This window comes from Notolabrus celidotus, chromosome 9 (assembly GCF_009762535.1).
Source record: "Notolabrus celidotus isolate fNotCel1 chromosome 9, fNotCel1.pri, whole genome shotgun sequence".
Classification (NCBI taxonomy): Eukaryota; Metazoa; Chordata; class Actinopteri; order Labriformes; family Labridae; genus Notolabrus; species Notolabrus celidotus.
This window is the reverse complement of record NC_048280.1, coordinates 329893-357460: the sequence shown is the minus strand read 5'-3', so window position 1 is coordinate 357460 and position 27568 is coordinate 329893. Positions and strand designations below refer to the sequence as shown.

Sequence of the window (27568 nt, the reverse complement as noted above, 5' to 3'; positions counted from 1 at the left end):
TGGGCTCACTTAAAGGGGCCGTTTAAACCCTGGGCTCTCTTAAAGGGGCTGTTTAAACCCTGGGCTCTCTTAAAGGGGGCCGTTTAAACCCTGGGCTCTCTTAAAGGGGCCGTTTAAACCCTGGGATCACTTAGAGGGGCCGTTTAAACCCTGGGCTCACTTAGAGGGGCCGTTTAAACCCTGGGCTCGCTTAAAGGGGCCGTTTAAACCCTGGGATCACTTAAAGGGGCCGTTTAAACCCTGGGATCGCTGATGTTTGGGGTCTGGATGACTCACTTCAGTTTTGGAATAGTTTCCTGTATGTTGTAGATTTCTTCAGCCTGCAGCGGGGACTCAGGCTACAACAGATCCTTTAAAGTAAGTTCCTAAAAGTTTGTTGTGTTCACACCAGACATTCATATTTACACCATGTTATTTCAAAATGTCATGTCAACAGTCGTTTTTAAATTTGTGAAGAAGTCAGACAGTGAATATGTTTCTTTACCTGTGAGGTTAAATTGATACTTTTAGGCTGTATTTTTAAATAAATGCAGAATCTGCAGAAATGAGAGTCCCGGCTGTCGGCTGAAGTAGTCGACTCGAGCACCTCTACAACTTTTTAAGATAAGTCAGAGCCGGACATTAAAATCACTGCAGCTTCCTCTTCAGCGCTCAGAGCTCTCAGTCCACCCTGGATGTTCCCATTAGTCTGAGCCGGTTCAGGGATGTACGGTTATTTGATCTGTTACTAAAGGCCTCTGTGGACTCAGCTGATTAATGTTTCAGAGTCAGAGATTATTTCTGGACATTTTTTACACACCGGATGTAACTAAACAAAACTCTGAGTGGTCGAAGAATTTCACTGAAAATAGATTCTATTTTTACTCAAAGAGCAAACCGGGGGAAGACGAGTTTCTTAAAGTTACACTAACAGGAGCGACGGATCCACATGACCGAATCCAGCTAAATTAAAATCTATCAGAGGACGCTCTTCTCTTTAAAAACCTCCCGCTGTCTTCGAGTTCTGCTGGTTTGTAAACGTTCCCATCTCTCTCCCCCCGCTGGAGGTGGAGTCTGCGTGGAGAGAGGCGGTGCCGTCCTGGGTTAGGAGGTCGGAGGTCGTACGGCGCGGCAGGAGTGGCAGCAGGCCTTGCTGTAGTACCAGTGGCTGCACAGGTTCACCTTCAGCGCCAGCAGGCAGTTAGTGGAGGGACGATCCTGACAGCTCTCATCTGAGACACGAGGACACAGAGCGGAGCTCGGGTTAGTATTTAAATACTGAGTCCACATTCAGGACTACAGCTGAGTTTAACATTTACAGGTTATTATGCTTCCAGTCAGAGGAGGAGCCGAGTGATGAGACACTGTGAGACCGACACAGGAACTGAACTCCAACTGCAGAAAATGATCATATAGTTCTATCTTACCGTAAGTCTCTAAAAGTAGTATGGGAGGTAGAGCCTTCAGTTATCAGGCCCCTCTCCTTTGGAATCATCTACCAGTCAGGGTCCGGGAGGCAGACCCCCTCTCTACTTTTAAGAGTAGGCTTCAAACTTTCCTTTTTGATAAAGCTTATAGTTAGAGCTGGATCAGGCTTGGACCAGGTCTTAGTTATGACACTTTTTGGTTGTGAGCTTCAAGTGTTCAGTGACGTTAGTTGATGTCATTATTCCAGGAGGGATGATATGTGCTCAAGGGCCAAATTAAAGCATCAATAGGTGATTTTATCCGTCTATAAAGAGTAAAATCAGGCTTTAAATTCTCATATTTGGTGAGAAGGTAAAACCTCTGACATGTAAAGATCTCATAGTGTCCTGTTACCCCTCTAGAACTCTACGCCCCCAACATGTAGGCCTGCTCATCGTACCTAAAGTCTCTAAAAGTAGTATGGGAGGTAGAGCCTTCAGTTCTCAGGCCCCTCTCCTTTGGAATCATCTACCAGTCAGGGTCCGGGAGGCAGACACCCTCTCTACTTTTAAGAGTAGGCTTCAAACTTTCCTTTTTGATAAAGCTTATAGTTAGAGCTGGATCAGGCTTGGACCAGGTCTTAGTTATGCTGCTATAGGCCTAGACTGACACACTGGGATCCTGTCTTTCCCTCTCTCTCCTCTCTCTGCCTGTCTCTCACTTTAACTCTTCCTGTCCCATTAAAGTTACTAACCATAGACCTTTCTGGAGTCCCTGAGCTCCCTTGTCCCGTAGGTTCCTCTGGATCTCTGCTGTAGATTCCTTTTTTGGGGTCTGTTATTCATCCTTTCTTTCTTTCTTTCTTTCTTTCTTTCTTTCTTTCTTTCTTTCTTTCTTTCTTTCTTTCTTTCTTTCTTTCTTTCTCTCTCTCTTTCTTTCTTTCTTTCTTTCTCTCTTTCTTTCTTGCTTTCTTTACTTCTTTCTTTCTTTCTTTCTTTCTTTACTTCTTTCTTTCTTTCTTTCTTTCTTTCTTTACTTCTTTCTTTCTTTCTTTCTTTCTTTCTTTCTTTCTTTCTTTACTTCTCTCTTTCTTTCTTTCTTTACTTCTTTCTTTCTTTCTTTCTTTCTTTCTTTACTTCTTTACTTCTTTCTTTCTTTCTTTCTTTCTTTCTTTCTTTACTTCTTTCTTTCTTTCTTTCTTTCTTTCTTTCTTTCTTTCTTTACTTCTTTCTTTCTTTCTTTACTTCTTTCTTTCTTTCTTTCTCTCTTTCTCTCTTTCTTTCTTTCTTTCTTTCTTTCTTTACTTCTTTCTTTCTTTCTTTCTTTCTTTACTTCTTTCTTTCTTTCTTTCTTTCTTTCTCTCTTTCTTTCTTTCTTTCTATCTTTCTTTCTTTACTTCTTTCTATCTTTCTTTCTTTACTTCTTTCTTTCTTTACTTCTCTCTTTCTTTCTATCTTTCTTTCTTTACTTCTTTCTTTCTTTCTTTCTTTCTTTCTTTCTTTACTTCTTTCTTTCTTTCTTTCTTTCTTTGTTCTTTCTTTTCTGTTCTTCTTTCATTCTGTCTCTTTCATTCCTTCTTTCCTTCTATCCTTTCCTTCACCAGTTATCCTCCTCTTTTTCTTTCTTCTGGTCTCCCTCTCTTCTCTCTTTTCTTAGACCTTTCTGGAGTCCCTGAGCTCCCTTGTCTCGTAGGTTCCTCTGGATCTCTGCTGCTGTGGACGTGGTCCAGACTCCAGCTGCTACAACTACTACTATCCGTCTCCCCACTATCATCTCTCTCTCTCTCTCTTCATCTCCCTCTATCCCTCTCTCCAACACGGTCTCAGCAGATGTGTGTCTAACATGAGTCTGGTCCTGCTGGAGGTTTCTGCCTGTTAAAGGAAGTGCTCTGCTCATGGTGGATTAAGATGAGATCAGACTGAGTCCTGTCTGTAAGAGGGGAATGGATCTGATCCGGTCTTGATGTTAGGTCTTTGTTAATAATAGAACATAGAGTACGGTCTAGACCTGCTCTGTTTGAAAGAGTCTGAGGAGAACGTTTGTTGGATTTAGTGCTTTTATAAATAAAGATTGATTGATTGAGCCTCTCCTGCAGTTCTCTAAGGATCCACTGGGATATAAATTCTCAGAGATGTAAATGTGGATTTCTAAAACATGAATGTGTGTATATGTGAGTCTTCTGTCAGCAGGTGTTACCTGGCGGCTCAGTGGGGCAGGGCTGCAGGGTGCAGGTCTGTTTGGAGACGGGTTTGGTGAGGGGGTCGCAGCCTCGGACCAGCTCCCTGGCCTGGTAACACTTCACGTCCCTCATCCTGACGCCCACACCGCACGTCTTTGTGCACTGAGGACACACACACACGCACAAACACACACCACACACAGATGTTAGAATAAACTGGATCCTTTCAACGTGAGGTTAGGGAAAGATTTAGCACATGATCCTAATTTAATTGTGTCGTTTTACTCTCTAAAAGCATCGACACATTGCTGAGAATATCACCTCCTCTCTGTTGTTTGTAAAGAGTTCAGGAGTGATATTCAAACACTGAGTACATGTGGGAGATGAATCCTCTGAGTGTTCCTGAGATATAAGTTTACAAAAACACACAAAGAACAGAAGCCAGAAATGCAGAAATGTGATCTCCACACTTATCTCACATCTTTTGTGCAAACATTTTAATATTTGTTCTATATTTTCATAAATCCTGAGTTCAGTCACACAGATCACATTTTAATGGTTTGAAATCATCCCAGAGCAGAGTCAGGTGTGTGTGTGTGTGTGTGTGCGAGTGAGTGTGTGTGTGTGTGTGTGATTGGCTGATTGAGACCAGGTGTGAGGAGCTTATATATACCTGTGAGTGTCAGAGCTCTGTGCTCACTCATTGTCTCACCTTCAGAGGCAGTGAGAGCTTCCCTCTGTGTGCATGAACTATCCAAGAGTCTCTACATAAACTGAAATATTATCTCTCTCAGTGTGTTTGATGAAAGTTCCTAGTTTCTATAAAACAGTAGTTGGTTGTCACTGAGGCTGATTTCACACAAGCCTTTTCTGTTCACCCTTAAAGCCCCTCTGATCCTCTTTGTTTCCTAGAGGAGCGTCTCCCTCAGCATTCAACAAAAATCACACCATAGAAGGAGCCAGACAGGCCGGCATCATCATGAGCGACACAACAGTTAGCCTGTTAGCATGAAGGAGATTACTCTTGTGCTGTTTTTGAACGTGCTTTGAATTAACACTTGAAGAAGACGAGCTCTAAAGACGAAGAGGATTTCAAAACGTCTGAAACTTAATTTAGAAGCCATGTCAGAGATTGACCAGTGTTTTGGTTTAAACAGCGACACTGTTAACTGGAACATTCATCACAGATGGAAAAAACAATGACTGTGAATGGTTTATGGAAAATTTGAAAAAAAAAAATTTGAAAAAAAAATTTGAAAAAAAAAATTTGAAAAAAAAAATTTGAAAAAAAAAATTGAAAAAAAAAAAATTGAATTTTTTTTTTTTTTTGGAAAAAAACATTTTTGAATCAAAAAAAATTACAATAAAATTTGACCAAAAAAATTGACAAAAAAGTTGACCTGTCGAAAAAAAAAAAATTTCCTCAAATTTGAAATTGTGCTCCAAAAGCAGAAAAACATGAAAAAAAGTGAAAACTTTGCGCCTGCGGTTAAAAACATGCAGTGAGAGGAGATAAGCGCGAGTAGCAAAGACGTTTCAACACGGCTTTAAAATCCTTTTGAACTCAAAAGCCGTGATCGCAGAGATCGGCCGGTGTTTTGGTTTAAACGGCGACCCTGTTAACTGGAGACTCTCAGCCGGATGCATCCCTCATAAACGTCTTTAGACCATCATTAAATATCTGATGAGGATATTTTGAAATCTTAATAAAAACTAAACTAGTTTGCATTCCCAGGAACTCCCTCTGTTTTCAACAGCTGTGTAAACTCCACAAACACTGACACGTTCAGCTGAAGGTCTCCAGTTTACAGGGTCACTTTTAAAACCGGAACACCGGGAGGAGAGACGCATTCACGGTGGGCTGAGAGAAGACTACTGTTACAAGCTGCTAAATCAAGAGAATCACAGCTTCTTCTTTTGAAAAGTACACACACATACAAAAAAGATAGAACAAATAAAACTAATGAAGAAAGAGAAATCAAGAGAATCACAGATGGAAAAAACAATGACTGTGAATGGTTTTTGGAAAAAATTGACAAAAAAAAATTGAAAAAAAAAGATATTGATAAAAAGAAATTTGAAAAAAAAAATTGACCTAAAACATTTGAAAAAACAAAATTTCAAAAAGTTTTTGAAAAAAAAAAATTTAATTTTTTTTTGAATAATTAAAATTTTGAAGAAAAAAAATTGAAAAATTTTTTTTTTTGGCAAAAACAAAATGAAAAAAAAAATTGGCAAAAAAGTTGTCACGCAGAATCACAGCTTCTTCTTTTGAAAAGTACACACACATACAAAAAAGATAGAACAAATAAAAACTAATGAAAGAAAGAGAAATCAAGAGAATCACAGATGTGTGTGATGTTATTGTGGACGGAGGGAGGAATAAAAACACTGAGGTTAATCTACCAATCAGACACGTTCAGCATTGCAGGCCCCGCCTTCTGAAAGTCCAGGGACCTTTGAAAAGTACTACCCCCCTAGCAGGGGCTTTTTTAGGGGGAGATTATCTACCCCTGAACTAAATCTAGACCCTGGGTCCACCGGTTGAAAAGCACGTAGTTCGTACGTAGGGGTTCACATCACAATCCTCTCTGCACATCCCACACATGTAGAGGTGCAGCATGTGTGTACTCTGATCTCACCTCAGACCACGGCGTGGTGTACCACTTGAAGCACGGCCTCTCGAAGCAGGTGTTCTCCTCCTCGGGCTTCTCGTTCACGCCACACGCCTCGTCGTCGTAGATCTGAAACTTTCCTGAGCTGATGCCGGCGCACATGACGATCCTTCGCTTCACGCCTCGACCGCAGGTCGTGTTACACTGCGAACGAAAACATGAAGTTACTGGCTTTATGTTTCATGTCTGCAGTTTAATGACAGTTTTAAATTTGAGAGCATTTCAATCAATCAAAAATCAGAAGTCAAGTAACTGAGTAATCGAGGCCTCACCCTCTCCCAGTCTTGGCTCAGCCAGTGTGGAGCACAGTTCCTCTCTCCACACGGGTGGATGGCGAGCGGCTTGTTCTCCGGTGAGCACTGGTTCTCTGGGACCACACGGCCCTCGGGAGCCTTACAGTACACGTGACGCACCATCTTGGCCTGGCCGCAGGACCCCGAGCACTGCAACGGGTCAAAGGTCAAACTGAGTCACATCCTTACACATCAAGGTGGACAGAGAGAGACTCAGACTGTGACTGAGTCCTGACGGCAGGTAAAGGTACATGTAGGGTAAAGACACTCACAGGACCCCACTCGGACACCGTCCAGTGGCGTTCGCAGGGCGGACCGGTGCAGTTCTTGATGTTTGGGGGTTTGGTCATCGGGTCACACGGTCGGCTCTCGTCAGAGCAGCGGACGTCGCGGGACACCTGAGCTTTACGGCCACACTTAGCGGGACACTGCGATCAGACAGAGACAGAAGGAAGCTTGTTATCATTTCAGGACTGTTAAAGGACAAAGTTCCTTTAACAGGCAGAAACCTCCAGCAGGACCAGACTCATGTTAGACACACATCTGCTGAGGCCGTGTTGGAGAGAGGGATAGAGGGAGATGAAGAGAGAGAGAGATGATAGTGGGGAGACGGATAGTAGTAGTTGTAGCAGCTGGAGTCTGGACCACGTCCACAGCAGCAGAGATCCAGAGGAACCTACGAGACAAGGGAGCTCAGGGACTCCAGAAAGGTCTATGGTTAGTAACTTTAATGGGACAGGAAGAGTTAAAGTGAGAGACAGGCAGAGAGAGAAGAGAGAGGGAAAGACAGGATCCCAGTGTGTCAATCTAAGCCTATAGCAGCAGAACTAAGACCTGGTCCAAGCCTGATCCAGCTCTAACTATAAGCTTTATCAAAAAGGAAAGTTTGAAGCCTACTCTTAAAAGTAGAGAGGGTGTCTGCCTCCTGGACCCTGACTGGTAGATGATTCCAAAGGAGAGGGGCCTGATAACTGAAGGTTCTACCTCCATACTACAAATCTGACATGAAATGTGCCGTTTCTGTTTTGGTCCATGTTACGTTTGTGACGTTCTTTTAAGGAGATTTATCGATCAGTGATGTCACGATTTGAGTAAATCTCGTGTCCTACTCACTCAAATCTCACGTGACTTTGTGAACAAGGTATTCAGCTCATCCTGGGATTATTCCAACACACGTTTAATTTTGCTCAGGTTTCGCTCTGACATCCAACATTTCAACTTAACAAAAGGATGATAAAACCGTTTCTTTAAATATCTATTGTTGTCTGATGTTGACTCCTGATAATCAGTTAGATTAGAACTCAAAGAAAGCCTGAAACATTCTTTAAACAAGTCCTCCAGAGCAGCTTCTTCTTCTCTGGGTTTCAAACTCCAGCGGCTAAAGTAACATGGTGGGTTTTGTGTCTGCTAAGTGTCTCTGGAGGATCCATCAGAGACCACAACCAGACCACAAGACTCTGCGTGTAGAGGACAGTTGCTGAACCTGAACCTGAGAGGAGAGAGAGAGAGAGAAAGAGAGAGAGAGAGAGAGAGAGAGGATGAGAGACGAGGAGGAGAGGAGAGAGAGATGAGGAGAGAGAGAGAGAGAGAGACAGTGAGAGAGAGCGAGAGAGAGAGAGAGAGAGAGAGAGAGAGAGAGAGAGAGAGAGAGAGAGAGAGAGAGAGAGCGAGGGAGAGGGAGAGAGAGAGACGTTGAGTGCACACTCGGGGTTAAATCCTACCTCAGTCCACTCGGCGACCTCCCACTGTGGGCCACAGGCGGGGCTCTTGCAGGGCCGCCTCTCCACAGGTCTCTCCAGGTCCGCCATGGTGCAGAGGTCACTGTAGACCGAGCTGTCCAGACCGGGAGAGAGCATCTTCCAACAGCGCACCTGACGGAACTGGAAACCCTCGCCGCAGGTCCTGGAGCACTCGCTCCAGCTGCTGGCCTCCCACCTGTAAGACACCGGGCGCACCTCGTCACCACGGGAGACCACTTCAGGTGTTAACGTGTGTTTGGGTGTGTCGGAGTGTTGTCTGGTGGATTCTACCTGGGCTGACACTCTCTGCCGATGCAGAAGTCGTGGACCGGCTCCGGTCTGGTGAGGGCGTCACAGTACATGTCGTGCACCTCGATGCCGTCGTAGCGGATACACGTGACGAAGGACTTGGACACGCCTGGATGTGAGGAAGAAACACGAAGCTTCATGAACGACAGGAAACATCTGGAAACGTCAGTCAGCGTCTCTGGGGAATCATACGTCCACTCACACCTTTTAGAAAACACCAGGGCCAGTTCTTTTTAAAGTGCAGAGTTTAGTGAGTTTCCCAAAAACCGTGACCCCTCTCCTCCAGATCCTCGTATGCAACGAAACAAACATGGTGGATATTTTCATCATGATGCGTCTGATTTATTTGGGGAGCATGAAACTTTAAATTGTTGTTGTGGTTAAAGGCTGAACAGTTCCCAGGAAACAGATGAAAGAAAAGACATCCAACAAATTGAAGAAAACAAAGAAGAAGTGTTAACAGTAAGAGCTTAGAGTGAGGAGGAACTCTCAAAGTAAAGCTTTTTACAGTTTGTATTTCGAACTGCAGCTTAAAGTACGTATGTAAAGACTTCACCATCGGGACTTTTTATTTTAGCTGTTTGAATAAAGCAAATTTAAATCAATATATTGTGTCCACTTGTTTCTGTTTTTAGTTGTTATCCTTCTCATAAATGGAACAATGTATATAATATATAATATATAATGTATATATAGTGAGCGGGTTGTTTCAGAGGAGAAACACATTCAGGGTGATTTAACAACCCACTCACATTCCATCATCCCTTTCTGTGGCGTTCACACGAAACACAATAAAATCATTCGTACGATTGAACAACATGAATTTGCTTTTGTCAAACTTCCACCACGTCCGTTTCTGTACCCGATCCGCTGTGATCCGGCTCCGTTCTCTCTCGTCCATCAACACCCTTTTGGCTGGAGCAGAGACGGAGCCGCAACATTAAGGAGTGGATCCAGCGGAAGTTAACACATTAACAGACCGGACACGGATCCGGTGGAATTTGGCCGTTATTCACGAGACTTGAAAAATCTGAACTCCAGTACGATGTGGCGTACGATGTGGCGTACGATGTGGCGTACGATGTGGCGTGCGGTGTGACGTGCGGTGTGACGTACGGTGTGACGTACGATGTGACGTACTATGTGACGTCTATGTGATGTACGGTGTGACGTACGGTGTGACGTACGGTGTGACGTACGATGTGACGTACGATGTGACGTACGATGTGACGTTCGATGTGACGTACAAAGTGACGTACGGTGTGACTTACGATGTGACATACGATGTGACTTACAATCTGACGTACGATGTGACGTACGATGTGACGTGCGATGTGACGTGCGATGTGACGTACGATGTGACGTTCGATGTGACGTACAAAGTGACGTACGGTGTGACTTACGATGTGACATACGATGTGACTTACAATCTGACGTACGATGTGACGTTCAATCCGACATACTATGTGACGTACAATCCGACATAATATGTGACGTACGATGTGACGTACAATCCGACATAATATGTGACGTACGATGTGACGTACGGTGTGAGGTACGATGTGACGTACAATCTGACGTACGATCTGACGTACGATGTGACGTACGATGTGACTTACGATGTGACTTACGATGTGACGGACAATCTGACGTACGATGTGACGTACGATGTGACGTACGGTGTGACGTACGGTGTGACGTACGATGTGACGTACAATCTGACGTACAATCTGACGTACAATCTGACGTACAATCTGACGTACGATGTGACGTACAATCTGACGTACGATGTGACTTACGATGTGACGTACGTTGTGACGTACGGTGTGACTTAAGATGTGACTTACGATGTGACGGACAATCTGACGTACGATGTGACGTACGGTGTGACGTACGGTGTGACGTACGGTGTGACGTACGATATGACGTACAATCTGACGTACAATCTGACGTACAATCTGACGTACGATGTGACGTACAATCTGACGTACGATGTGACTTACGATGTGACGTACGTTGTGAGGCACGGTGTGAATTACGTTGTGACGTACGATGTGACGTACAATCTGACGTTCGATGTGATGTACAATCTGGCATACGATGTGACGTACAAAGTGACGTACGGTGTGACTAGCGGTGTGACACATAAGGTGTGACGTACAATCTGACGTACGATGTGATGTACGTTGTGACGTACGATGTGACGTACAATCTGACGTACGATGTGACTTACGTTGTGACGTACGGTGTGACGTACAATCTGATGTACGATGTGACTTACGATGTGACTTACGTTGTGACGTACGGTGTGACGTACAATCTGATGTACGATGTGACTTACGATGTGACTTACGTTGTGACGTACGGTGTGACGTACAATCTGATGTACGATGTGACTTACGATGTGACTTACGTTGTGACGTACTGTGTGACGTACAATCTGATGTACGATGTGACGTACAAAGTGACATACGATGTGACGTACAATCTGACGTACAATCTGACGTACAATCTGACGTACGATGTGACGTACGATGTGACTTACGATGTGACGTACAAAGTGACATACGATGTGACGTACAATCTGACGTACAATCTGACGTACAATCTGACGTACAATCTGACGTACAATCTGACGTGCGATGTGACTTACGATGTGACTTACGATGTGACGTACAATTTGACGTACGATGTGACGTACAATCTGACGTACGATGTGACGTACAATCTGACGTACGATGTGACGTACAATCTGACGTACGATGTGACGTACGATGTGACGTACGATGTGACCTACAATTTGACGTACAATCTGACGTACAATCTGACGTACAATCTGACGTACGATGTGACGTACAATCTGACGTACGATGTGACGTACAATCTGACGTACAATTTGACGTACAATCTGACGTACAATCTGACCTACAATTTGACGTACAATCTGACGTACAATCTGACGTAAAATCTGACGTACAATCTGACGTACAATCTGACGTACGGTGTGACGTACGGTGTGACGTACGGTGTGACGTACAATCTGACGTACAATCTGACGAACGATGTGACGTACAATCTGACGTACGATGTGACGTACAATCTGACGTACAATTTGACGTACAATCTGACGTACAATCTGACCTACAATTTGACGTACAATCTGACGTACAATCTGACGTAAAATCTGACGTACAATCTGACGTACAATCTGACGTACGATGTGACGTACGGTGTGACGTACAGTGAGATGTACACGAATCCCTCACGTCTCACTGAAACTGGTCTTGGTCACTCGCGTACACGAGATTTTAACACCTGAATGAAGCGCTTGTTTGCGTTTGGTGTTTCCTGTGTTGGAGTGTGAGTGCGTACCTATGGAGCAGGTCATGCTGCAGGGCTCCTGAGACGACAGCTTCCAGCGGTACATGTCGGCAGGACTCAGCTTCAGGTTCTTCTGGAAGAGCCTCTGATTCCCCCTTTAATAACACACGAATACAAAAACATATGCATGAAGAGGAAACGCCACAGGAGCAGCTGATACGAGAGTTCAGTCTGAAATATAGCTGCACCATACAGGGACGTGGAGGTAGTTTGAGGGGTTCGTATGGAAGCTTTGGCGAGAACAAGTGAAGTAATACCTTTCAAACAGACACTTCTCCACTTTGTGTGTGTGATATAATACTAAACCAAAGACACTCATGGTTTAGACCCAAAAAAAAGCATTTCTATAGATCTGATTTTGCAGGTTTCGTCTGATTGCAGTCTTACAGCAGCCGTCCTGCACAACATAAACTCTTCACTGCAACGTCTCAGGTATTTGAATCCTTTTCAAACAGAGACATTGAATACATAAAATACATTTAGCAGGACACTAAAGAAAACCCAGAAGCCCAGAGCCTCACACACACACACACACACACACACACGCTCTCGCAGTGTGACAGCTGATTCACGGCCTACATCCCGGCAGACGCACTTTGTTTTTTCATCACATCACATAAAAGTCATGTGCACATTCTTGTCATAACACCGGTCGTCCCCTCGGCCTCCAGACATTTATTTGGGAATCAGACTCGCTTTGAGTTATACCTCGCCGGCGTCCCTCCATGTCAGCCAGACTGACTCCTGCGAGTTATTCTCTCCCAGAGGTGACTACAGTCTGATCGCACACGTTCCCCTTTTGCATCACATTTCTTGAATTATTTGTTTCTAAGCGAGGCCGTAGATCTGCGCTCCTCTGCTCGGCTCGTTTCCTCGCTCTCTGTCTCGCAGAGGAAAGGGCGTGTCGCCGTGTGTTTTATAGCTGCTGGCTGCGGGACACGTGAAGCCGTGTTTGGACACGGAGCAGGAGAACCGACATGAATTATGAATATGATGAATGCAAAACCTGCCAGGTCTACCTGTCTGCCTGTCTGACTGCCATACAGCCTGTATATCTACCTGTCTGTGTTTCTGCCTGCACCGTACGTCTGCAGCACACGTCCACCTGCTTTATGTATAAAACCTTTTAAACCCGCCTTTCTACCAGTAAACATCAGATCACACCGACACCTGTCTCAAGTGATCAATAATCATCCAGAAGAAGTTTGATCTAGGTCAATCTCTTTTCTACTGACAGCTCTAAGAGATACCTAAAGTCTCTAAAAGTAGTATGGGAGGTAGAGCCTTCAGTTATCAGGCCCCTCTCCTTTGGAATCATCTACCAGTCAGGGTCCGGGAGGCAGACACCCTCTCTACTTTTAAGAGTAGGCTTCAAACTTTCCTTTTTGATAAAGCTTATAGTTAGAGCTGGATCAGGCTTGGACCAGGTCTTAGTTATGCTGCTATAGGCTTAGACTGACACACTGGGATCCTGTCTTTCCCTCTCTCTCCTCTCTCTGCCTGTCTCTCACTTTAACTCTTCCTGTCCCATTAAAGTTACTAACCATAGACCTTTCTGGAGTCCCTGAGCTCCCTTGTCTCGTAGGTTCCTCTGGATCTTTCTTTCTTTCTTTCTTTCTTTCTTTCTTTCTTTCTTTCTTTCTTTCTTTCTTTCTTTCTTTCTTTCTTTCTTTCTTTCTTTCTTTCTTTCTTTCTTTCCTTCCTTCCTTCCTTCCTTCCTTCCTACCTGCTTTCTTTCCTTCTTTCTTTCTTTCTTTCTTTCTTTCTTTTATTTCTTTCTTTCTCTCTTTGTTCTTTCCATGTTTCTTCATCCTTTATGTCTCCTTTCTTATCCCATCCTTTCCTTCTATCCTTTCCTTCCCCATGTATCCTCCTCTTTTTCTTTCTTCTGGTCTACCTCTCTTCTCTCTTTTCTTAGACCTTTCTGGAGTCCCTGAGCTCCCTTGTCTCGTAGGTTCCTCTGGATCTCTGCTGCTGTGGACGTGGTCCAGACTCCAGCTGCTACAACTACTACTATCCGTCTCCCCACTATCATCTCTCTCTCTCTCTTCATCTCCCTCTATCCCTCTCTCCAACACGGGCTCAGCAGATGTGTGTCTAACATGAGTCTGGTCCTGCTGGAGGTTTCTGCCTGTTAAAGGAAGTTTGTCCTTGCCACTGTAACTTGCTAAATGCTGCAAAGTGCTCTGCTCATGGTGGATTAAGATGAGATCAGACTGAGTCCTGTGATGTTTGGTCTTTGTTAATAATGGAACATAGAGTACGGTCTAGACCGGCTCTGTTTGGAGAGAGTCTGAGGAGAACTCTTGTTTGGATTTGGACTGTGAATGAGAATAGTTGGTGTTGGTGTAGCTGTGACAGAGGGCGGAGCAGAGACACACAGCGAGCAGGATGATGCTTTTAAAAACATCAGATGTGAAACTGAAGCTGAACTGAGATCTGTTCTCTCCCCCTGTGCTCCTGCTGGATTACCTGGTTCTGTTGCCGCGGCCGGAGCTCCTCCCTCCGCCCTGCACCGTCTTGTTCTGGTAGGACCCGTCCCCGCTGTCGTTGCGTTTGCGTCCCAGAGTAAACTCCAGCGTTTCGTTCAGGCCGAACGCTCCGTCCTGCTCCAGGATGCTCAGGTCGACCTCGACCCCCGGTCCCACCTCCGAGGAGAACAAACTGTCTCCCCCCGTCAGCAACTGATTGGTTGAGATGTTTATGAGCAGCTCGTCTTGGCCTATCCGACCGCCCAGCAGGACCCTCCAGATGAGGTTTTGAGAGTCTTGGCCTGGATCCAGTGGTCCTCCAGCAGGTGCAGGGTTTGCAGTGCCGCCTGTGTGGCTGCTGTTTCCTTCTGATGGGTCAAAATGGAAAACATCAGTAAATGAAAGATACAGAGACATGAAGAAATCCTGCAGGATAAAGAGACCACAAGTCATGCATTTTGCTTTTCATTGGAACAAGTTGGACCCAAACCACCCTGCCTGGATTTGCACAAACCGCCGTTCACTGCACCTCCTCCCTCACTTCACATGAGGGGTGAAACATCATGACCGTGAATGATACGTGTGTAGAAACCAGAGAGATCAGCCGCTTTCATTCAGCTCTCGGTATCTGGCCTCCGCTTTGAGGTCAGTCAGAAACGCTCAACGTTCACTTTCTCCACGACCACCATCTCTCCGTCTCACCTCAGCGACCAGAGTGGCGGTGTAATGGCCTCGGCGGTCAGCTGAGCGAGCTGAGAGCCGAGCAGAGAGGCCATTACCGCTCGTGTTTGTGCCGCGGACGTTTTTTAAAAGAAGAAAAACACCACGGATCTCTGAATTTTTCATCTGCTGCCGATCCTCTTTGTGTGACTGTGACATGAATAATGCAGAGCTGCAAAGGGCCATCTCCACCACACACACACACACACACACACACACACACACACACACACACACACACACACACACACACACACACACACACACACACGCACACACAGAGAGAGTAAAGATTGGATGTAAAATCTGACCTATTTTGTCTTTTCTAATGACGACCACAGAGTCACCGCTCTCTCTCTCTCTCTCTCTCTCTCTCTCTCTCTCTCTCTCTCACTCTACATCACTCTCTTTTATTTCCTTCAGAGCAAGTGAACACACCATAAAGGACAATATTTAATAAGTATTATGCATACATGTCCTGTGTCTCATAAAGATCTGAAGGGATCCTGCTAACTCACTCTCCATGCCTCTGAGGGACACACCTCATCTTTAAACTCGTGTTTGAATCTCTAGGTGCATTTTGACCAAGAGTTTCGGGGTCTTTTAGCCCCCAGAACTTCTTTCCCCTGAACTAAAAGGTTCCTGGTCCCCCATTGTTGTCTGTGTTTGGACCGCGGGCTGAAGTCCCGGGTAGATTGTGTAAATCAGGCCAGTGACGTATGGAGGAAAAGAAAAGTAAATGCACTACACCACCAGACCAGTAGAGGGCAGTAACACAAAGAGGAATGCCATTCATCACAGATGACACCATAGAAGCAGACGGACAGGCAGGTATCATTCTGAGCAACACAACAGTTAGCCTGTTAGCATGAAGAGACTCAGCTGGCGCTGTTTTAGATGGTGCTATATTTCATCACAGATGGATTCACTGAATTTTTTACAAAATATATTGAAAAAAATATATTTCACACAATAAAAAAATGTGACAAAAAAAATGTTTTAAACAAAATTTTGAAAAAAAAAATTTTTGAAAAAAAAATTTTGAAAAAAAAATTTGAAAAAAAAATTTTGAAAAAAGAATTTGTTGAAAAAAAATTAAAAAATGTTTTTGCAAAAATAAAAAAATGTTGACAAAAAATAATTTGACAAAAAGCATTTGACAAATAAGTTGACCCCGGAGCCTGTCGAAAACAGTTAATTTTCCTCAAATTTGAAATTGTGCTCCAAAAACAGAAAAACATGAAAAAAAGTGAAAATTTTGCGCCTGCGGTTAAAAACATGGAAAAAGCAATGAATGAATCAACACAACAGTTAGCCTGTTAGCATGAAGAGACTCAGCTGGCGCTGTTTTAGATGGTGCTATATTTCATCACAGATGGATTCACTGAATTTTTTACAAAATATATTGAAAAAAATATATTTCACACAATAAAAAAAATGTGACAAAAAAATTGTTTTAAACAAAATTTTGAAAAAAAAAATTTTTGAAAAAAAATGTGTTGAAAAAAAAATTTGAAAAAAAAAATTTGAAAAAAGAATTTGTTGAAAAAAATGTTTTTTTGAAAAGAAAATTGGAATTTTTTTTTTGAAAAAAAATTAAAAATCTTTTTTGCAAAAATAAAAAAATGTTGACAAAAAATAATTTGACAAAAAAAATTGACAAATAAGTTGACCCCGGAGCCTGTCGAAAAAAGTTAATTTTCCTCAAATTTGAAATTGTGCTCCAAAAGCAGAAAAACATGAAAAAAAGTGAAAATTTTGCGCCTGCGGTTTAAAAAAAAGAAAAAGCAATGAATGAATCAACACAACAGTTAGCCTGTTAGCATGAAGAGACTCAGCTGGTCTGTTTTAGATGGTGCTATATTTCATCACAGATGGATTCACTGAATCAACACGTGAGAGGAGATAAGCGCGAGTAGCAAAGACATTTCAACACGGCTTTAAAATCCTTTTGAACTCAAAAAGCCGTGATCGCAGAGATCGGCCGGTGTTTTGGTTCAAACAGCGACCCTGTTAACTGGAGACTCTCAGCCGGATGCATCCCTCATAAACATCTTTACTAGCAGGGACTTTTTAGGGGGGAGCTTATCTACCCTGAACTAAATTTAGACCCTGGGTCCACCGGTTGAAACGCACGTAGTTCCATCATTGTGGATCCCTGTCAGATCTCAGGTTCTCAAACAGTCCTCACCTTTAAACTTCGGGGCGGCTGCTCCGTCCTGGTCGCAGTCGATGGCCGCCGTCTCCTCGTACACCTCGTTGGTCTCCTGTCCTTTCTGCACCTCGACTCCTCCCCGCTCTATGTGGCCTTCACGGACCCCCTGGTTGTACATGCTGCCGTTAGGGGCCAGGAGCCCCCCGACCTCCACGGAGATCTCTCCAGCAGAGGTGTCTGATCCGGTGTAGACGGGCGGAGGTGGGACGGGGGGCAGGGAGTCTCGGAGGACCGTGTACTCGTACGTGATGTAAGGTGTACGGCCGTTCTGGTTCCACACCTGAGTGACGAGAGGACAGTCAGGTCGGATCAGAAACAAAGATAACCAGGACTCTCTCTGGACACAACATGCATCTTAGAACACCCCTCATTCAACGAGTCCGGATCAGAGTACCAGAATATTGATGGCCTGGTCGATGGGACCTTTGGCCACGATGTACTCGATCCCCGTCTCGTACACGTCCATGGGCCGACGGTACTTGAAGATGGTTCCTGCTGCGTGGAAGTTCTGGGGACTGTCCACCTTGTAGGCCCCGTTAAAGAAGAAGTTTCCCGCCTGGTCGGTCACAGCTGAAGAAGAAGAAGAAGATCACTTAAGTTAACGATGTGATTCTTAAATCCCTTCACTACGCTGCTTTACAAACCCACCAAGAACATCTGCTGACTTCTTCCTCTCAATGATCTGGATGTCCCATGATCCTTCAGGGATTTGAGTGATGAAGGAGTAACCTTGATGAGAGGACAGGAGAGGCTGTCAGTGTTTCCTTTCCTTATTCATGAACTAGACTTAATCCGGTTGTTGAGACCAGTCTTAACGTAGGCTCACCGAGAGTCGTGGCCCCGCGCCGGAAGTTCCCGTTGACTCTGCTGCAGCTGCTGCCGTCCCCCTGACAGACGCCGCACTTATCCAAGATGTTGGAGGAAAACAGAACGCCGTCACATCCGATTGGCTGAAAAAGAGAGGATAGAAAGTAACTTGAGATCGTCAGCATGAGTTTGTGCAGAAGATCGCTAACATATGTAAAATCATTGGATTAGATTATTCTGTACGGAGAGCAACAACAGGGGTTCTAGAACTCTGACATCAAAGAGAGAAGTCCAGAATTCTGTCTTTGATGATGTCAGAATTCTGTCTTTGATGATGTCAGAATTCTGTCTTTGATGATGTCAGAATTCTGTCTTTGATGATGTCAGAGTTCTGTCTTTGATGATGTCAGAATTCTGTCTTTGATGATGTCAGAGTTCTGTCTTTGATGATGTCAGAATTCTGTCTTTGATGATGTCAGAATTCTGTCTTTGATGATGTCAGAATTCTGTCTTTGATGATGTCAGAATTCAGTCTTTGATGATGTCAGAGTTCTGTCTTTGATGATGTCAGAGTTCTGTCTTTGATGATGTCAGAGTTCTGTCTTTGATGATGTCAGAATTCTGTCTTTGATGATGTCAGAGTTCTGTCTTTGATGATGTCAGAATTCTGTCTTTGATGATGTCAGAGTTCTGTCTTTGATGATGTCAGAATTCTGTCTGATGATGTCAGAATTCTGTCTTTGATGATGTCAGAATTCTGTCTTTGATGATGTCAGAGTTCTGTCTTTGATGATGTCAGAATTCTGTCTTTGATGATGTCAGAATTCTGTCTTTGATGATGTCAGAGTTCTGTCTTTGATGATGTCAGAATTCTGTCTTTGATGATGTCAGAGTTCTGTCTTTGATGATGTCAGAATTCTGTCTTTGATGATGTCAGAATTCTGAGAACAAATGGAACATTCCATGAAGAAGGTCAGAGCTAAAGAAACATCAGTGTCTCTAATCCTCTTTCATAGACCTCCATTCAACAAACAAACATTGTAGACGTAGTTTTCTTCTCCTCTTGAGGACAGACCTGACAAAGCTTGACTTTGGACTTTGGACTAATCTGCATCATGATGTTGTTATTTCAGCAAACTGAAGACCCGTTAATTACAAGAACATCACAAGAACATCAGTTTCTGTTTCAGGTTCATACCGCTGAAGGAAGCCAGAGGGAAGCCTCTGTGGAACTGTTTACAGTGAAGCTGAGACTCAACACAAACAAAGGAACTAAGAAATGAGTCCATCTGTTTTGATGGTGGGTTTGGAGATTGGCATTAAACAAACTGGGTTGCTCCAGCTACCTCTCTGTGTGCAACCAAGGTGTGTTAAAACAGGTACAAAATAAAGGAGACACTGGACTCACCTCACACTTACCGTCCACGCAGACGCCGCGGTAGCTGCTGTACTTGCAGGAAGTGCCGTCTCGTGCGGTCACCATCAGCTGCCTCTGGCCGTCCGTTGTGGTGCAGTGGAGGTCGCAGGGGTTACTGGAGATGTGAACGTAGTCATCTGAAGAGGGTCAAAGGTCAAAGGTTAAAATAACAGGATAGTGCAAAACAGAAATGACTCTGTAGTGGAAGTCACAGCATTAAAAACAGACATGACTCTGTAGTGGAAGTCACTGCATTAAACACAGACATGACTCTGTAGTGGAAGTCACTGCATTAAACACAGACATGGCTCTGTAGTGGAAGTCACTGCATTAAAAACAGACATGACTCTGTAGTGGAAGTCACTGCATTAAACACAGACATGACTCTGTAGTGGAAGTCACTGCATTAAACACAGACATGACTCTGTAGTGGAAGTCACTGCATTAAACACAGACATGACTCTGTAGTGGAAGTCACAGCATTAAAAACAGACATGACTCTGTAGTGGAAGTCACTGCATTAAAAACAGACATGACTCTGTAGTGGAAGTCACTGCATTAAAAACAGACATGCAGGTTAAAACTGAACCCTGCAAAGAGGAAACCATGTATAAACCTGATCCAGAACCACAGAGACTTCTCTGGATCTGAGCCCGTTTAAGATGGACTTAGGGGAAGTGGAAAACTGTCCTGTGGTCTGATGAATCAAAGTCTGACATTCTTTTTGGAAATCCTGGACGCTGTGTCCTCGGCTCTAAAGAGGAGAGGGACCACCCGGCTTGTTATCAGCTCACAGGTCAAAGCCAGCGTCCCTGATGGGATGGGGATCATAAGAGTCCATGGCATGGGGAGCGTCCTCATACGTGAAGTCTCCATTAATGCTGAACTATATCTACAGGTTTAGGAGAAACACATGCTGCCATCCAGACCATGATGTCTTCAGGAAGACCATACAGATTTCAGCAAAACCACATTCTGCACCGACTACAACAGCATGGCTCTGTAGTAGAAGAGTCCACGTGCTGAACTGGCCTGCCTGCAGTCCGGACTCGTCCCCCATTGAAAACATTAATACGACAAAGGAGACCCTGAACTGTTGAGCAGCTGAAATCCTCTACATGTCACTTTAAAGTCCTGGACCTGGTCTCCTGAGTTCACCAACGTTTACAGAGTGTTGTTTAAAGAGGAGCTGATGAACAGGAAACATGTCTCTGTTTGGGACGTGCTGCCTGAGCTGCTGAGCTGCGATGCCAGCAGCCCAGACCTCAGTCACCTCCTCTCTGTTTAATGAGGTAACGAGGGGCTGTGGGTGTGTTTTATGGGAGTAATTACCAGGATACAGAGGTTTCCACTGGTAGTTCCTCCCACTGTAAAGCTGAGAGTTAAAGGACCAGCACTGCTCCTCTCTGAAGCTCCTCCCGGTGGCGGGACATTCCTGCAGAGCACAGACGCAGCACAGTCCGTTAAAGAGCTCAGCTTCACACACTTGTTAAGACTCAGTTTTACAGTATGTTACTCAAATAAATTCTTTGAAGGCGTTTATTTGTGCGGGGATGGTTTTTCTGAGAATGCACGATGGGTCCGAACCCCGCCCGGCTTCACTTTCTAACAGCTACATACAGTCCCGCCTGGAGGCTGCGGCCGCCACGACCACAGTCCACCTTCTGTCGGAGGGTTTGTTTGCGTTAATAAAGATGTGAGAGAGAGGGATGAGAAACGAACGGGAAGTCTTTGACCCACTTTGGTGTTGCAGAGATGATATTTCTTTGGAGTTCCTGTGCAGGTCATGTTGTCCTTCCCAGCAGCAACTTTCTTTCTTTGGACAGAAAACAAACAGGCGCAGGAATAACAGAACGTTAGAAGAAGATGATGAAACACAACATCGGTGTCAGAGTAATCCCGTATACCTCAGACTGAATGAAGAGACGTCTGCGCACACATGCATAATCGTACAAACGTGCATGTGCATGAATTTGTGTTTTTAAATAATTGATGGTGCTTGGTCTAAAGTGCATTTTGGGAATATCCAGCTCCCTTTGCTTCATTAAAGACACAGAGTAATGCACAAGGCACAGAGCGGTCGTGCTGAGTCTTCAGTGCTCGTTCGGGGGCGAAATGAAGCTAATCAATTAGCTTCATCACCCTCTGTCTTCACCCTCAAGGTCCCCACATGCATGCTTTCATAAGAGTCTATGTTAGATAGTGATACACTTTTTATCCTTGGGGTCAATTGGACCCCCTTCAATGTTTAACGTCTCTAAATTAATGACTGGCTTCATATTTCATGACTTTTCCTCATTTAATGGGGACAACTGAGATAAAGTGAAATTAAAATGTTTATGTTCTAATTTCCTGTGAAAAAAAAATGATGCATCAGTGTTCCTGGCTGTTTTAGCTGTGTATAAGAAATAACATTTTACACACTTGTTTTGGATGATTTTGAGGTCACTATAACCAAGGGCACTTTCTGGAGCTGGGGTCGAGCCTTCAACCTTCAGATTGAGATATAATATATCCAGTCACCACGTCTCTAAAGACATTCAATGATGAGTCCTGTGTCATACGTTTAGATAACATAGAAACAAGGCAGGGCCGACGAGAGCATGACAAACTGGCAGCAGTTTGATGTTCAGTTTTACAAGTAAAGTCCTTCTGAATGCTTAAAACTAGTCCATGCATTTGTTCCCTCCAGGTTAGATTACTGTAACTCCCTCTTATCAGGCTGCCCCAATAAGTCTCTAAAGACTCTTCAGCTAGTTCAAAACGCTGCAGCTCGAGTATTGACTAGAACTAGGAAGAGAGAGCACATCTCTCCAGTGTTAGCTTCTCTACACTGACTCCCAATAAAACCTAGACTAGAATTTAAAATCCTTCTTTTAACCTACAAAGCCCTTAAAAATCAGACACCCTCGTATCTTAAAGAGCTCATAGTGACCTATTAGAACCTCTAAGCTCCCAACATGCAGGCCTGCTCATCGTACCTAAAATCTCTAAAAGTAGTATGGGAGGTAGAGCCTTCAGTTATCAGGCCCCTCTCCTTTGGAATCATCTACCAGTCAGGGTCCGGGAGGCAGACACCCTCTCTACTTTTAAGAGTAGGCTTCAAACTTTCCTTTTTGATAAAGCTTATAGTTAGAGCTGGATCAGGCTTGGACCAGGTCTTAGTTATGCTGCTATAGGCCTAGACTGCCGGGGGAACTGGCACACTGACACACTGGGATCCTAGCTCACCCCCTTCCCCCCAACCCCTTCATCACTTACTTTAACTCTGCCTGTCCCATTAAAGTTACTAACCATAGACCTTTCTGGAGTCCCTGAGCTCCCTTGTCTCGTAGATTCCTCTGAGCTGCCGTAGACGTCATCCTGCTGCGGACGATCTGGACTCCAGCTGATACGGACGTGCTGGACTCCAGCGGCAACAGCTTCTACGACTCGTCTCATCACTATCACCTCTCTCTCTCTTACTCCCCTCTATCTGTCTTTCCAGACCCAACTCGGTCGAGGCATGATGGCTGTCTAACATGAGTCTGGTCCTGCTGGAGGTTTCTGCCTGTTAAAGGAAGTTTGTCCTCTCCACTGTAACTAGTTAAATACTGCGATGTGCAATGCTCATGGTGGATTAAGGTGGGGTCAGACTGAGTCTGATCCTGTCTTGGTGTTGGGTCTCTGTTCATAATTTGACATAGAGTGGTCTAGACCTGCTCTGTTTGTAAAAGAGTCCTGAGATAACGTTTGTTGTGATTTGGCGCGATACAAATAAAGATTGATTGATTGATTGATTGATTGATTGATTAAAATTGTGTTTATGCTTGAAATATATTTTATTTAAAGGCTATGTAGGTAGTCAACAAAGAAACATAAAGTACCAGACACATAAACCTGGGTAACAATCAGTTTCTGGAGGATTAAAATTGGATAAAAAGATGTTTGTTAATTTGAGGGTAACAGGAGGGTTAAGGTGAAGACAGCAAGGGAGGAGGTAGCAGCGAGGAACTCAGCACCGTTCTACCATCTATCTGCAGAAACAGATATTTAACTGAAGAGTTGGAGCCTTTCTGCACGTCTCTGTAAATGTTTAAAAGATGTCCTCACTAAATAGCACAGAAAAAAAGCGCACCACGGACTTAAGACCAGGGCTTTGTTGAGAAGTCACTTTCTGGTCCACCACTTCCCAAACGTAGCTTAGAGTTGACCTGAATGTAGAGACGTGAAACTCTGACTGACTGACTGACCTCTGTTTGAGGCAGTGTCTCTCCTGTGACATCACTCCCCCTCCACAGGTACGTGTGCAGGCGGTCCACTTCGCCCACTCCCCCCACCAGTAAGTGGTCACCTCCAGCTCCTCCTCCAGACTGTTGGACGCAGCGCCATCCTCCTAAAACACACACACACACAAGTGTTAGATTAACCTCAGTGTTTTTATTCCTCCCTCCGTCCACAATAACATCACACACATCTGTGATTCTCTTGATTTCTCTTTCTTTCATTAGTTTTTATTTGTTCTATCTTGTTTGTATGTGTGTGTACTTTTCAAAAGAAGAAGCTGTGATTCTCTTGATTTAGCAGCTTGTAACAGTAGTCTCCTCTCAGCCCACCGTGAATGCGTCTCTCCTCCCGGTGTTCCGCTTTTAAAAGTGACCCTGTAAACTGGAGACCTTCAGCTGAACGTGTCAGTGTTTGTGGAGTTTACACAGCTGTTGAAACACAGAGGGAGTTCCTGGGAATGCAAACTAGTTTAGTTTTTATTAAGATTTCAAAATATCCTCATCAGATATTTAATGATGGTCTAAAGACGTTTATGAGGGATGCATCCGGCTGAGAGTCTCCAGTTAACAGGGTCGCTGTTTAAACCAAAACACCGTCCAATCTCTGCGATCACGGCTTTTTGAGTTCAAAAGGATTTTAAAGCCGTGTTGAAACGTCTTTGCTACTCGCGCTTATCTCCTCTCACTCCATGTTTTTAACTGCCGGTGCAAAATTTTCACTTTTATTCATGTTTTTCTGCTTTTGGAGCACAATTTCAAATTTGAGGAAAATACATTATTTCGACAGGCTCCAGGTCAACTTTTTTGTCTTTTTTTTTTTCTCAAATTGTTTTTGCCAAATTTTTATTGTCAAATTTTTATTGTCAAATTTTTATTGTCAAATTTTTATTGTCAAATTTTTATTTTTTCAAAAAAAAAAATTCAAAAAAAAAAATTCAATTTTTTTTTTCAAAATTTCTTTTCAAAAAATTTTTTCAAAAATTTTTTCAATTTTTTTTTCAAAATTTCTTTTTCAAAATTTCTTTTTCAAAATTTCTTTTTCAAAATTTCTTTTTCAAAATTTCTTTTTCAAAATTTCTTTTTCAAAATTTTTTTTTCAAAATTTTCCAAAAACCATTCACAATCATTGTTTTTTCCATCTGTGATGAATGGCATTCGTCTTTGTTTTACTGCCCTCTACTGGTCTGGTGGTGTAGTGTCAAAGGATTTTAAAGCCGTGTTGAAACGTCTTTGCTACTCGCGCCTATCTCCTCTCACGTGTTGATTCAGTGAATCCATCTGTGATGAAATATAGCACCATCTAAAACAGACCAGCTGAGTCTCTTCATGCTAACAGGCTAACTGTTATGTTGCTCATAATGATACCTGCCTGTCCGTCTGCTTCTATGGTGTCATCTGTGATGAATGGCACTCCTCTTTGTGTTACTGCCCTCTACTGGTCTGGTGGTGTAGTGCATTTACTTTTTTTCCTCCATACGTCACTGGCCTGATTTACACAATCTACCCGGGACTTCAGCCCGCGGTCGAAACGCAGACAACAATGGGGGACCAGGAACCTTTTAGTTCAGGGGAAAGTAGTTCTGGGGGCTAAAAGACCCCGGGACCCTTGGCCCAAATGCATCTAAAGATCTACCTCTGTGGACATGCTTTGACTGAATGCACTTGCAGCAACTCTCAAACTTTGGTAACTTTTAGTCCTTCTCTCTCCAAAATCAGAAAGTGTGTTTTGGTTTTGGTCCTCGTAACGTTGATGTAGCGCTTGTTGCAGCTGTGGTGGCATTCTGAGCAGAAACAGCAGCCTCAGGGGTTTGTTAAAGTCCTGCAGGCCCTCTGATACCTCTGTGTTAAACTGCTGTGCACACAGTTGGACTGTCAGAAGAACAAAGTGCGTCAGAGTGACAGTCCGCGTTTCGTGCTACGGCTCGGACGTGTGAAGACGGTCAGCATTTCACACATTCCTGACGCTCAGCGGCATTAATTCAGGCCGATGGCTGCGTCCCTTCATTCAGACAGATTCATCAGAGTGACCGCTGGAATGTGCGCTGAGCTCCTTGTAAAGGTGTGAGACAGAGCAGCTGTGAGATAGGGCGAGAGACACTGGAAATACCAGACAGAGAGCGTAAGTGAGAGAGAGAGAGAGAGAGACGGGGGGAGAGAGATGTGTATACAGTGAGAGGGAGAGGAGAGAGAGGAGAGAGAAGAGAGAGGGGAGAGAGTAGAGAGAGGAGAGAGAGGAGAGAGAGAAGAGAGAGGAGAGAGAGGAGTCGATGGATCTGATCATCACAGATTTCACAGAGTACTTTTTAAAGTTGTGAATTGAACTTCTTTAGTTATTTCACGTCAGACTTTTATTGTTCTCTTGAACTGAGCTGCAGATAAAAGTCTCCCTCACTCCGGAGCAAGTACACAAGTCCTCCCAGAAGTCCTCTCAGGCGGCTCCTCTTGGGTGATCCAAAGGTGCTTCCAGACCAGATGAGATCTCCACTCTTCTGTATCACCTCCAAAGAGAGGCCCAACCAAGAAAAGCCTCCCAGTCAGACACCCAAACCCCCTTAACTGGATCTCAATACCTTTTAACTCCTCACATGATCTCTACGGATGATCCCCGCCACCCTGCAGACACATCTCATTTGACGGTATCTGTGCTCCCTTTCTTTGGGCGATGACCCAAAGATCACCTCATCAATGGAAAACTTTGCCCTCCAGAAGGAGCATGATCCTGGGAGATGAGCTAGAGAGTAGAGTCTACGCAGTGCAGGCCTTGGTGAGGTTCATAAGAGGCCTTCAAAGACCCTGCTGCACGAGCACGCTCGGAAAAGGTACACCAGGGTTCCCACCAAAGCAAGACTTGTGCAGGAAGCTCCCTCACTAGCTTCCTGCTGTCAATCTGCAGGGACAGACAAGGTAGTCAGGTGCAGTGCAAGCCAAGGACCTCTGCATGCTCATCCCTGTGACCAAAGACTGATGATGCATCTTCTTCTCCTCCTGTTCTTCAAAAGTGACACCAAAATACCGATCTAGAGGCAGAGTCTGTGCAGCAGGGATCGGCTGGTGGCGGCATTGACGTCACTCTGCTTCTGCTAACCACAGCGCTGCAGGAGCCTCATTGGTCAACAGACCTGTCAATCACTGTGTTTTATCTCTCTTTATATCATTAAGTAACAAATGAAAACACTCTGACATAAATCAGTGTGATGATAACTAACTATAACCACAGAAACCATGTTTGACAAACATTTGTTTAACCTGTGTTTGGAATTTAGAGTTTGACCCATGTCCCATCTGTTAATATGGAGGAGGCGGAGCTTATGAGGGAGCTTCAAATGTTTTGGCTTCACTCTTATAAAGTTAAACCCAAAGGAACTCTTGGTGGTGTTGTTTAGTTTCATGTGCAGATTATCTCTGTGTGTGTGTGTGTGTGTGTGTGGCGTGTACCTGGAGCCCCCTGGTGGACAGGTTCCCTACAGACACTGCGAGCGTCAGGAAACCAAGCAGGACCACGCCTGTCTCCCCGCACTGTTCCAGTGACCACACCTTCATCCTGGTTCATCAGAGAGAGACAGAGAGAGAGAGAGAGAGAGAGAGAGGGGGGAACACAGAGGAGACATTTCATTGGATCTGTAAGTCCAGGGCCCGTCTGCACGTCCAACCATCAGCGGTGAAAACGGGTTGTTTGTACTAATGGTGAAAAACAAATGGATTAGCGGTCTG

The 27568-nt window shown here is 44.2% G+C and overlaps 1 protein-coding gene across 1 annotated transcript; it reads right to left on the bottom strand.

Annotated features, from left to right (window-relative positions):
- Positions 1 to 27397, bottom strand: adamtsl2 (ADAMTS-like 2). Its single transcript, XM_034692116.1, has 18 exons — positions 27293 to 27397; positions 23825 to 23967; positions 21333 to 21408; positions 20925 to 21027; positions 19584 to 19729; positions 18195 to 18318; positions 18017 to 18097; positions 17763 to 17938; positions 17345 to 17648; positions 14435 to 14801; positions 11954 to 12057; positions 8564 to 8690; positions 8255 to 8468; positions 6806 to 6961; positions 6513 to 6683; positions 6208 to 6384; positions 3583 to 3727; positions 1 to 1211 (listed from the first exon to the last, which is right to left on the bottom strand). The coding sequence occupies exons 1-18, from the start codon at positions 27395 to 27397 to the stop codon at positions 1084 to 1086; spliced, it is 2847 nt and encodes a 948-aa protein (XP_034548007.1). The 3' UTR covers positions 1 to 1083.
- Between the last annotated feature and the right edge of the window lie 171 nt (positions 27398 to 27568).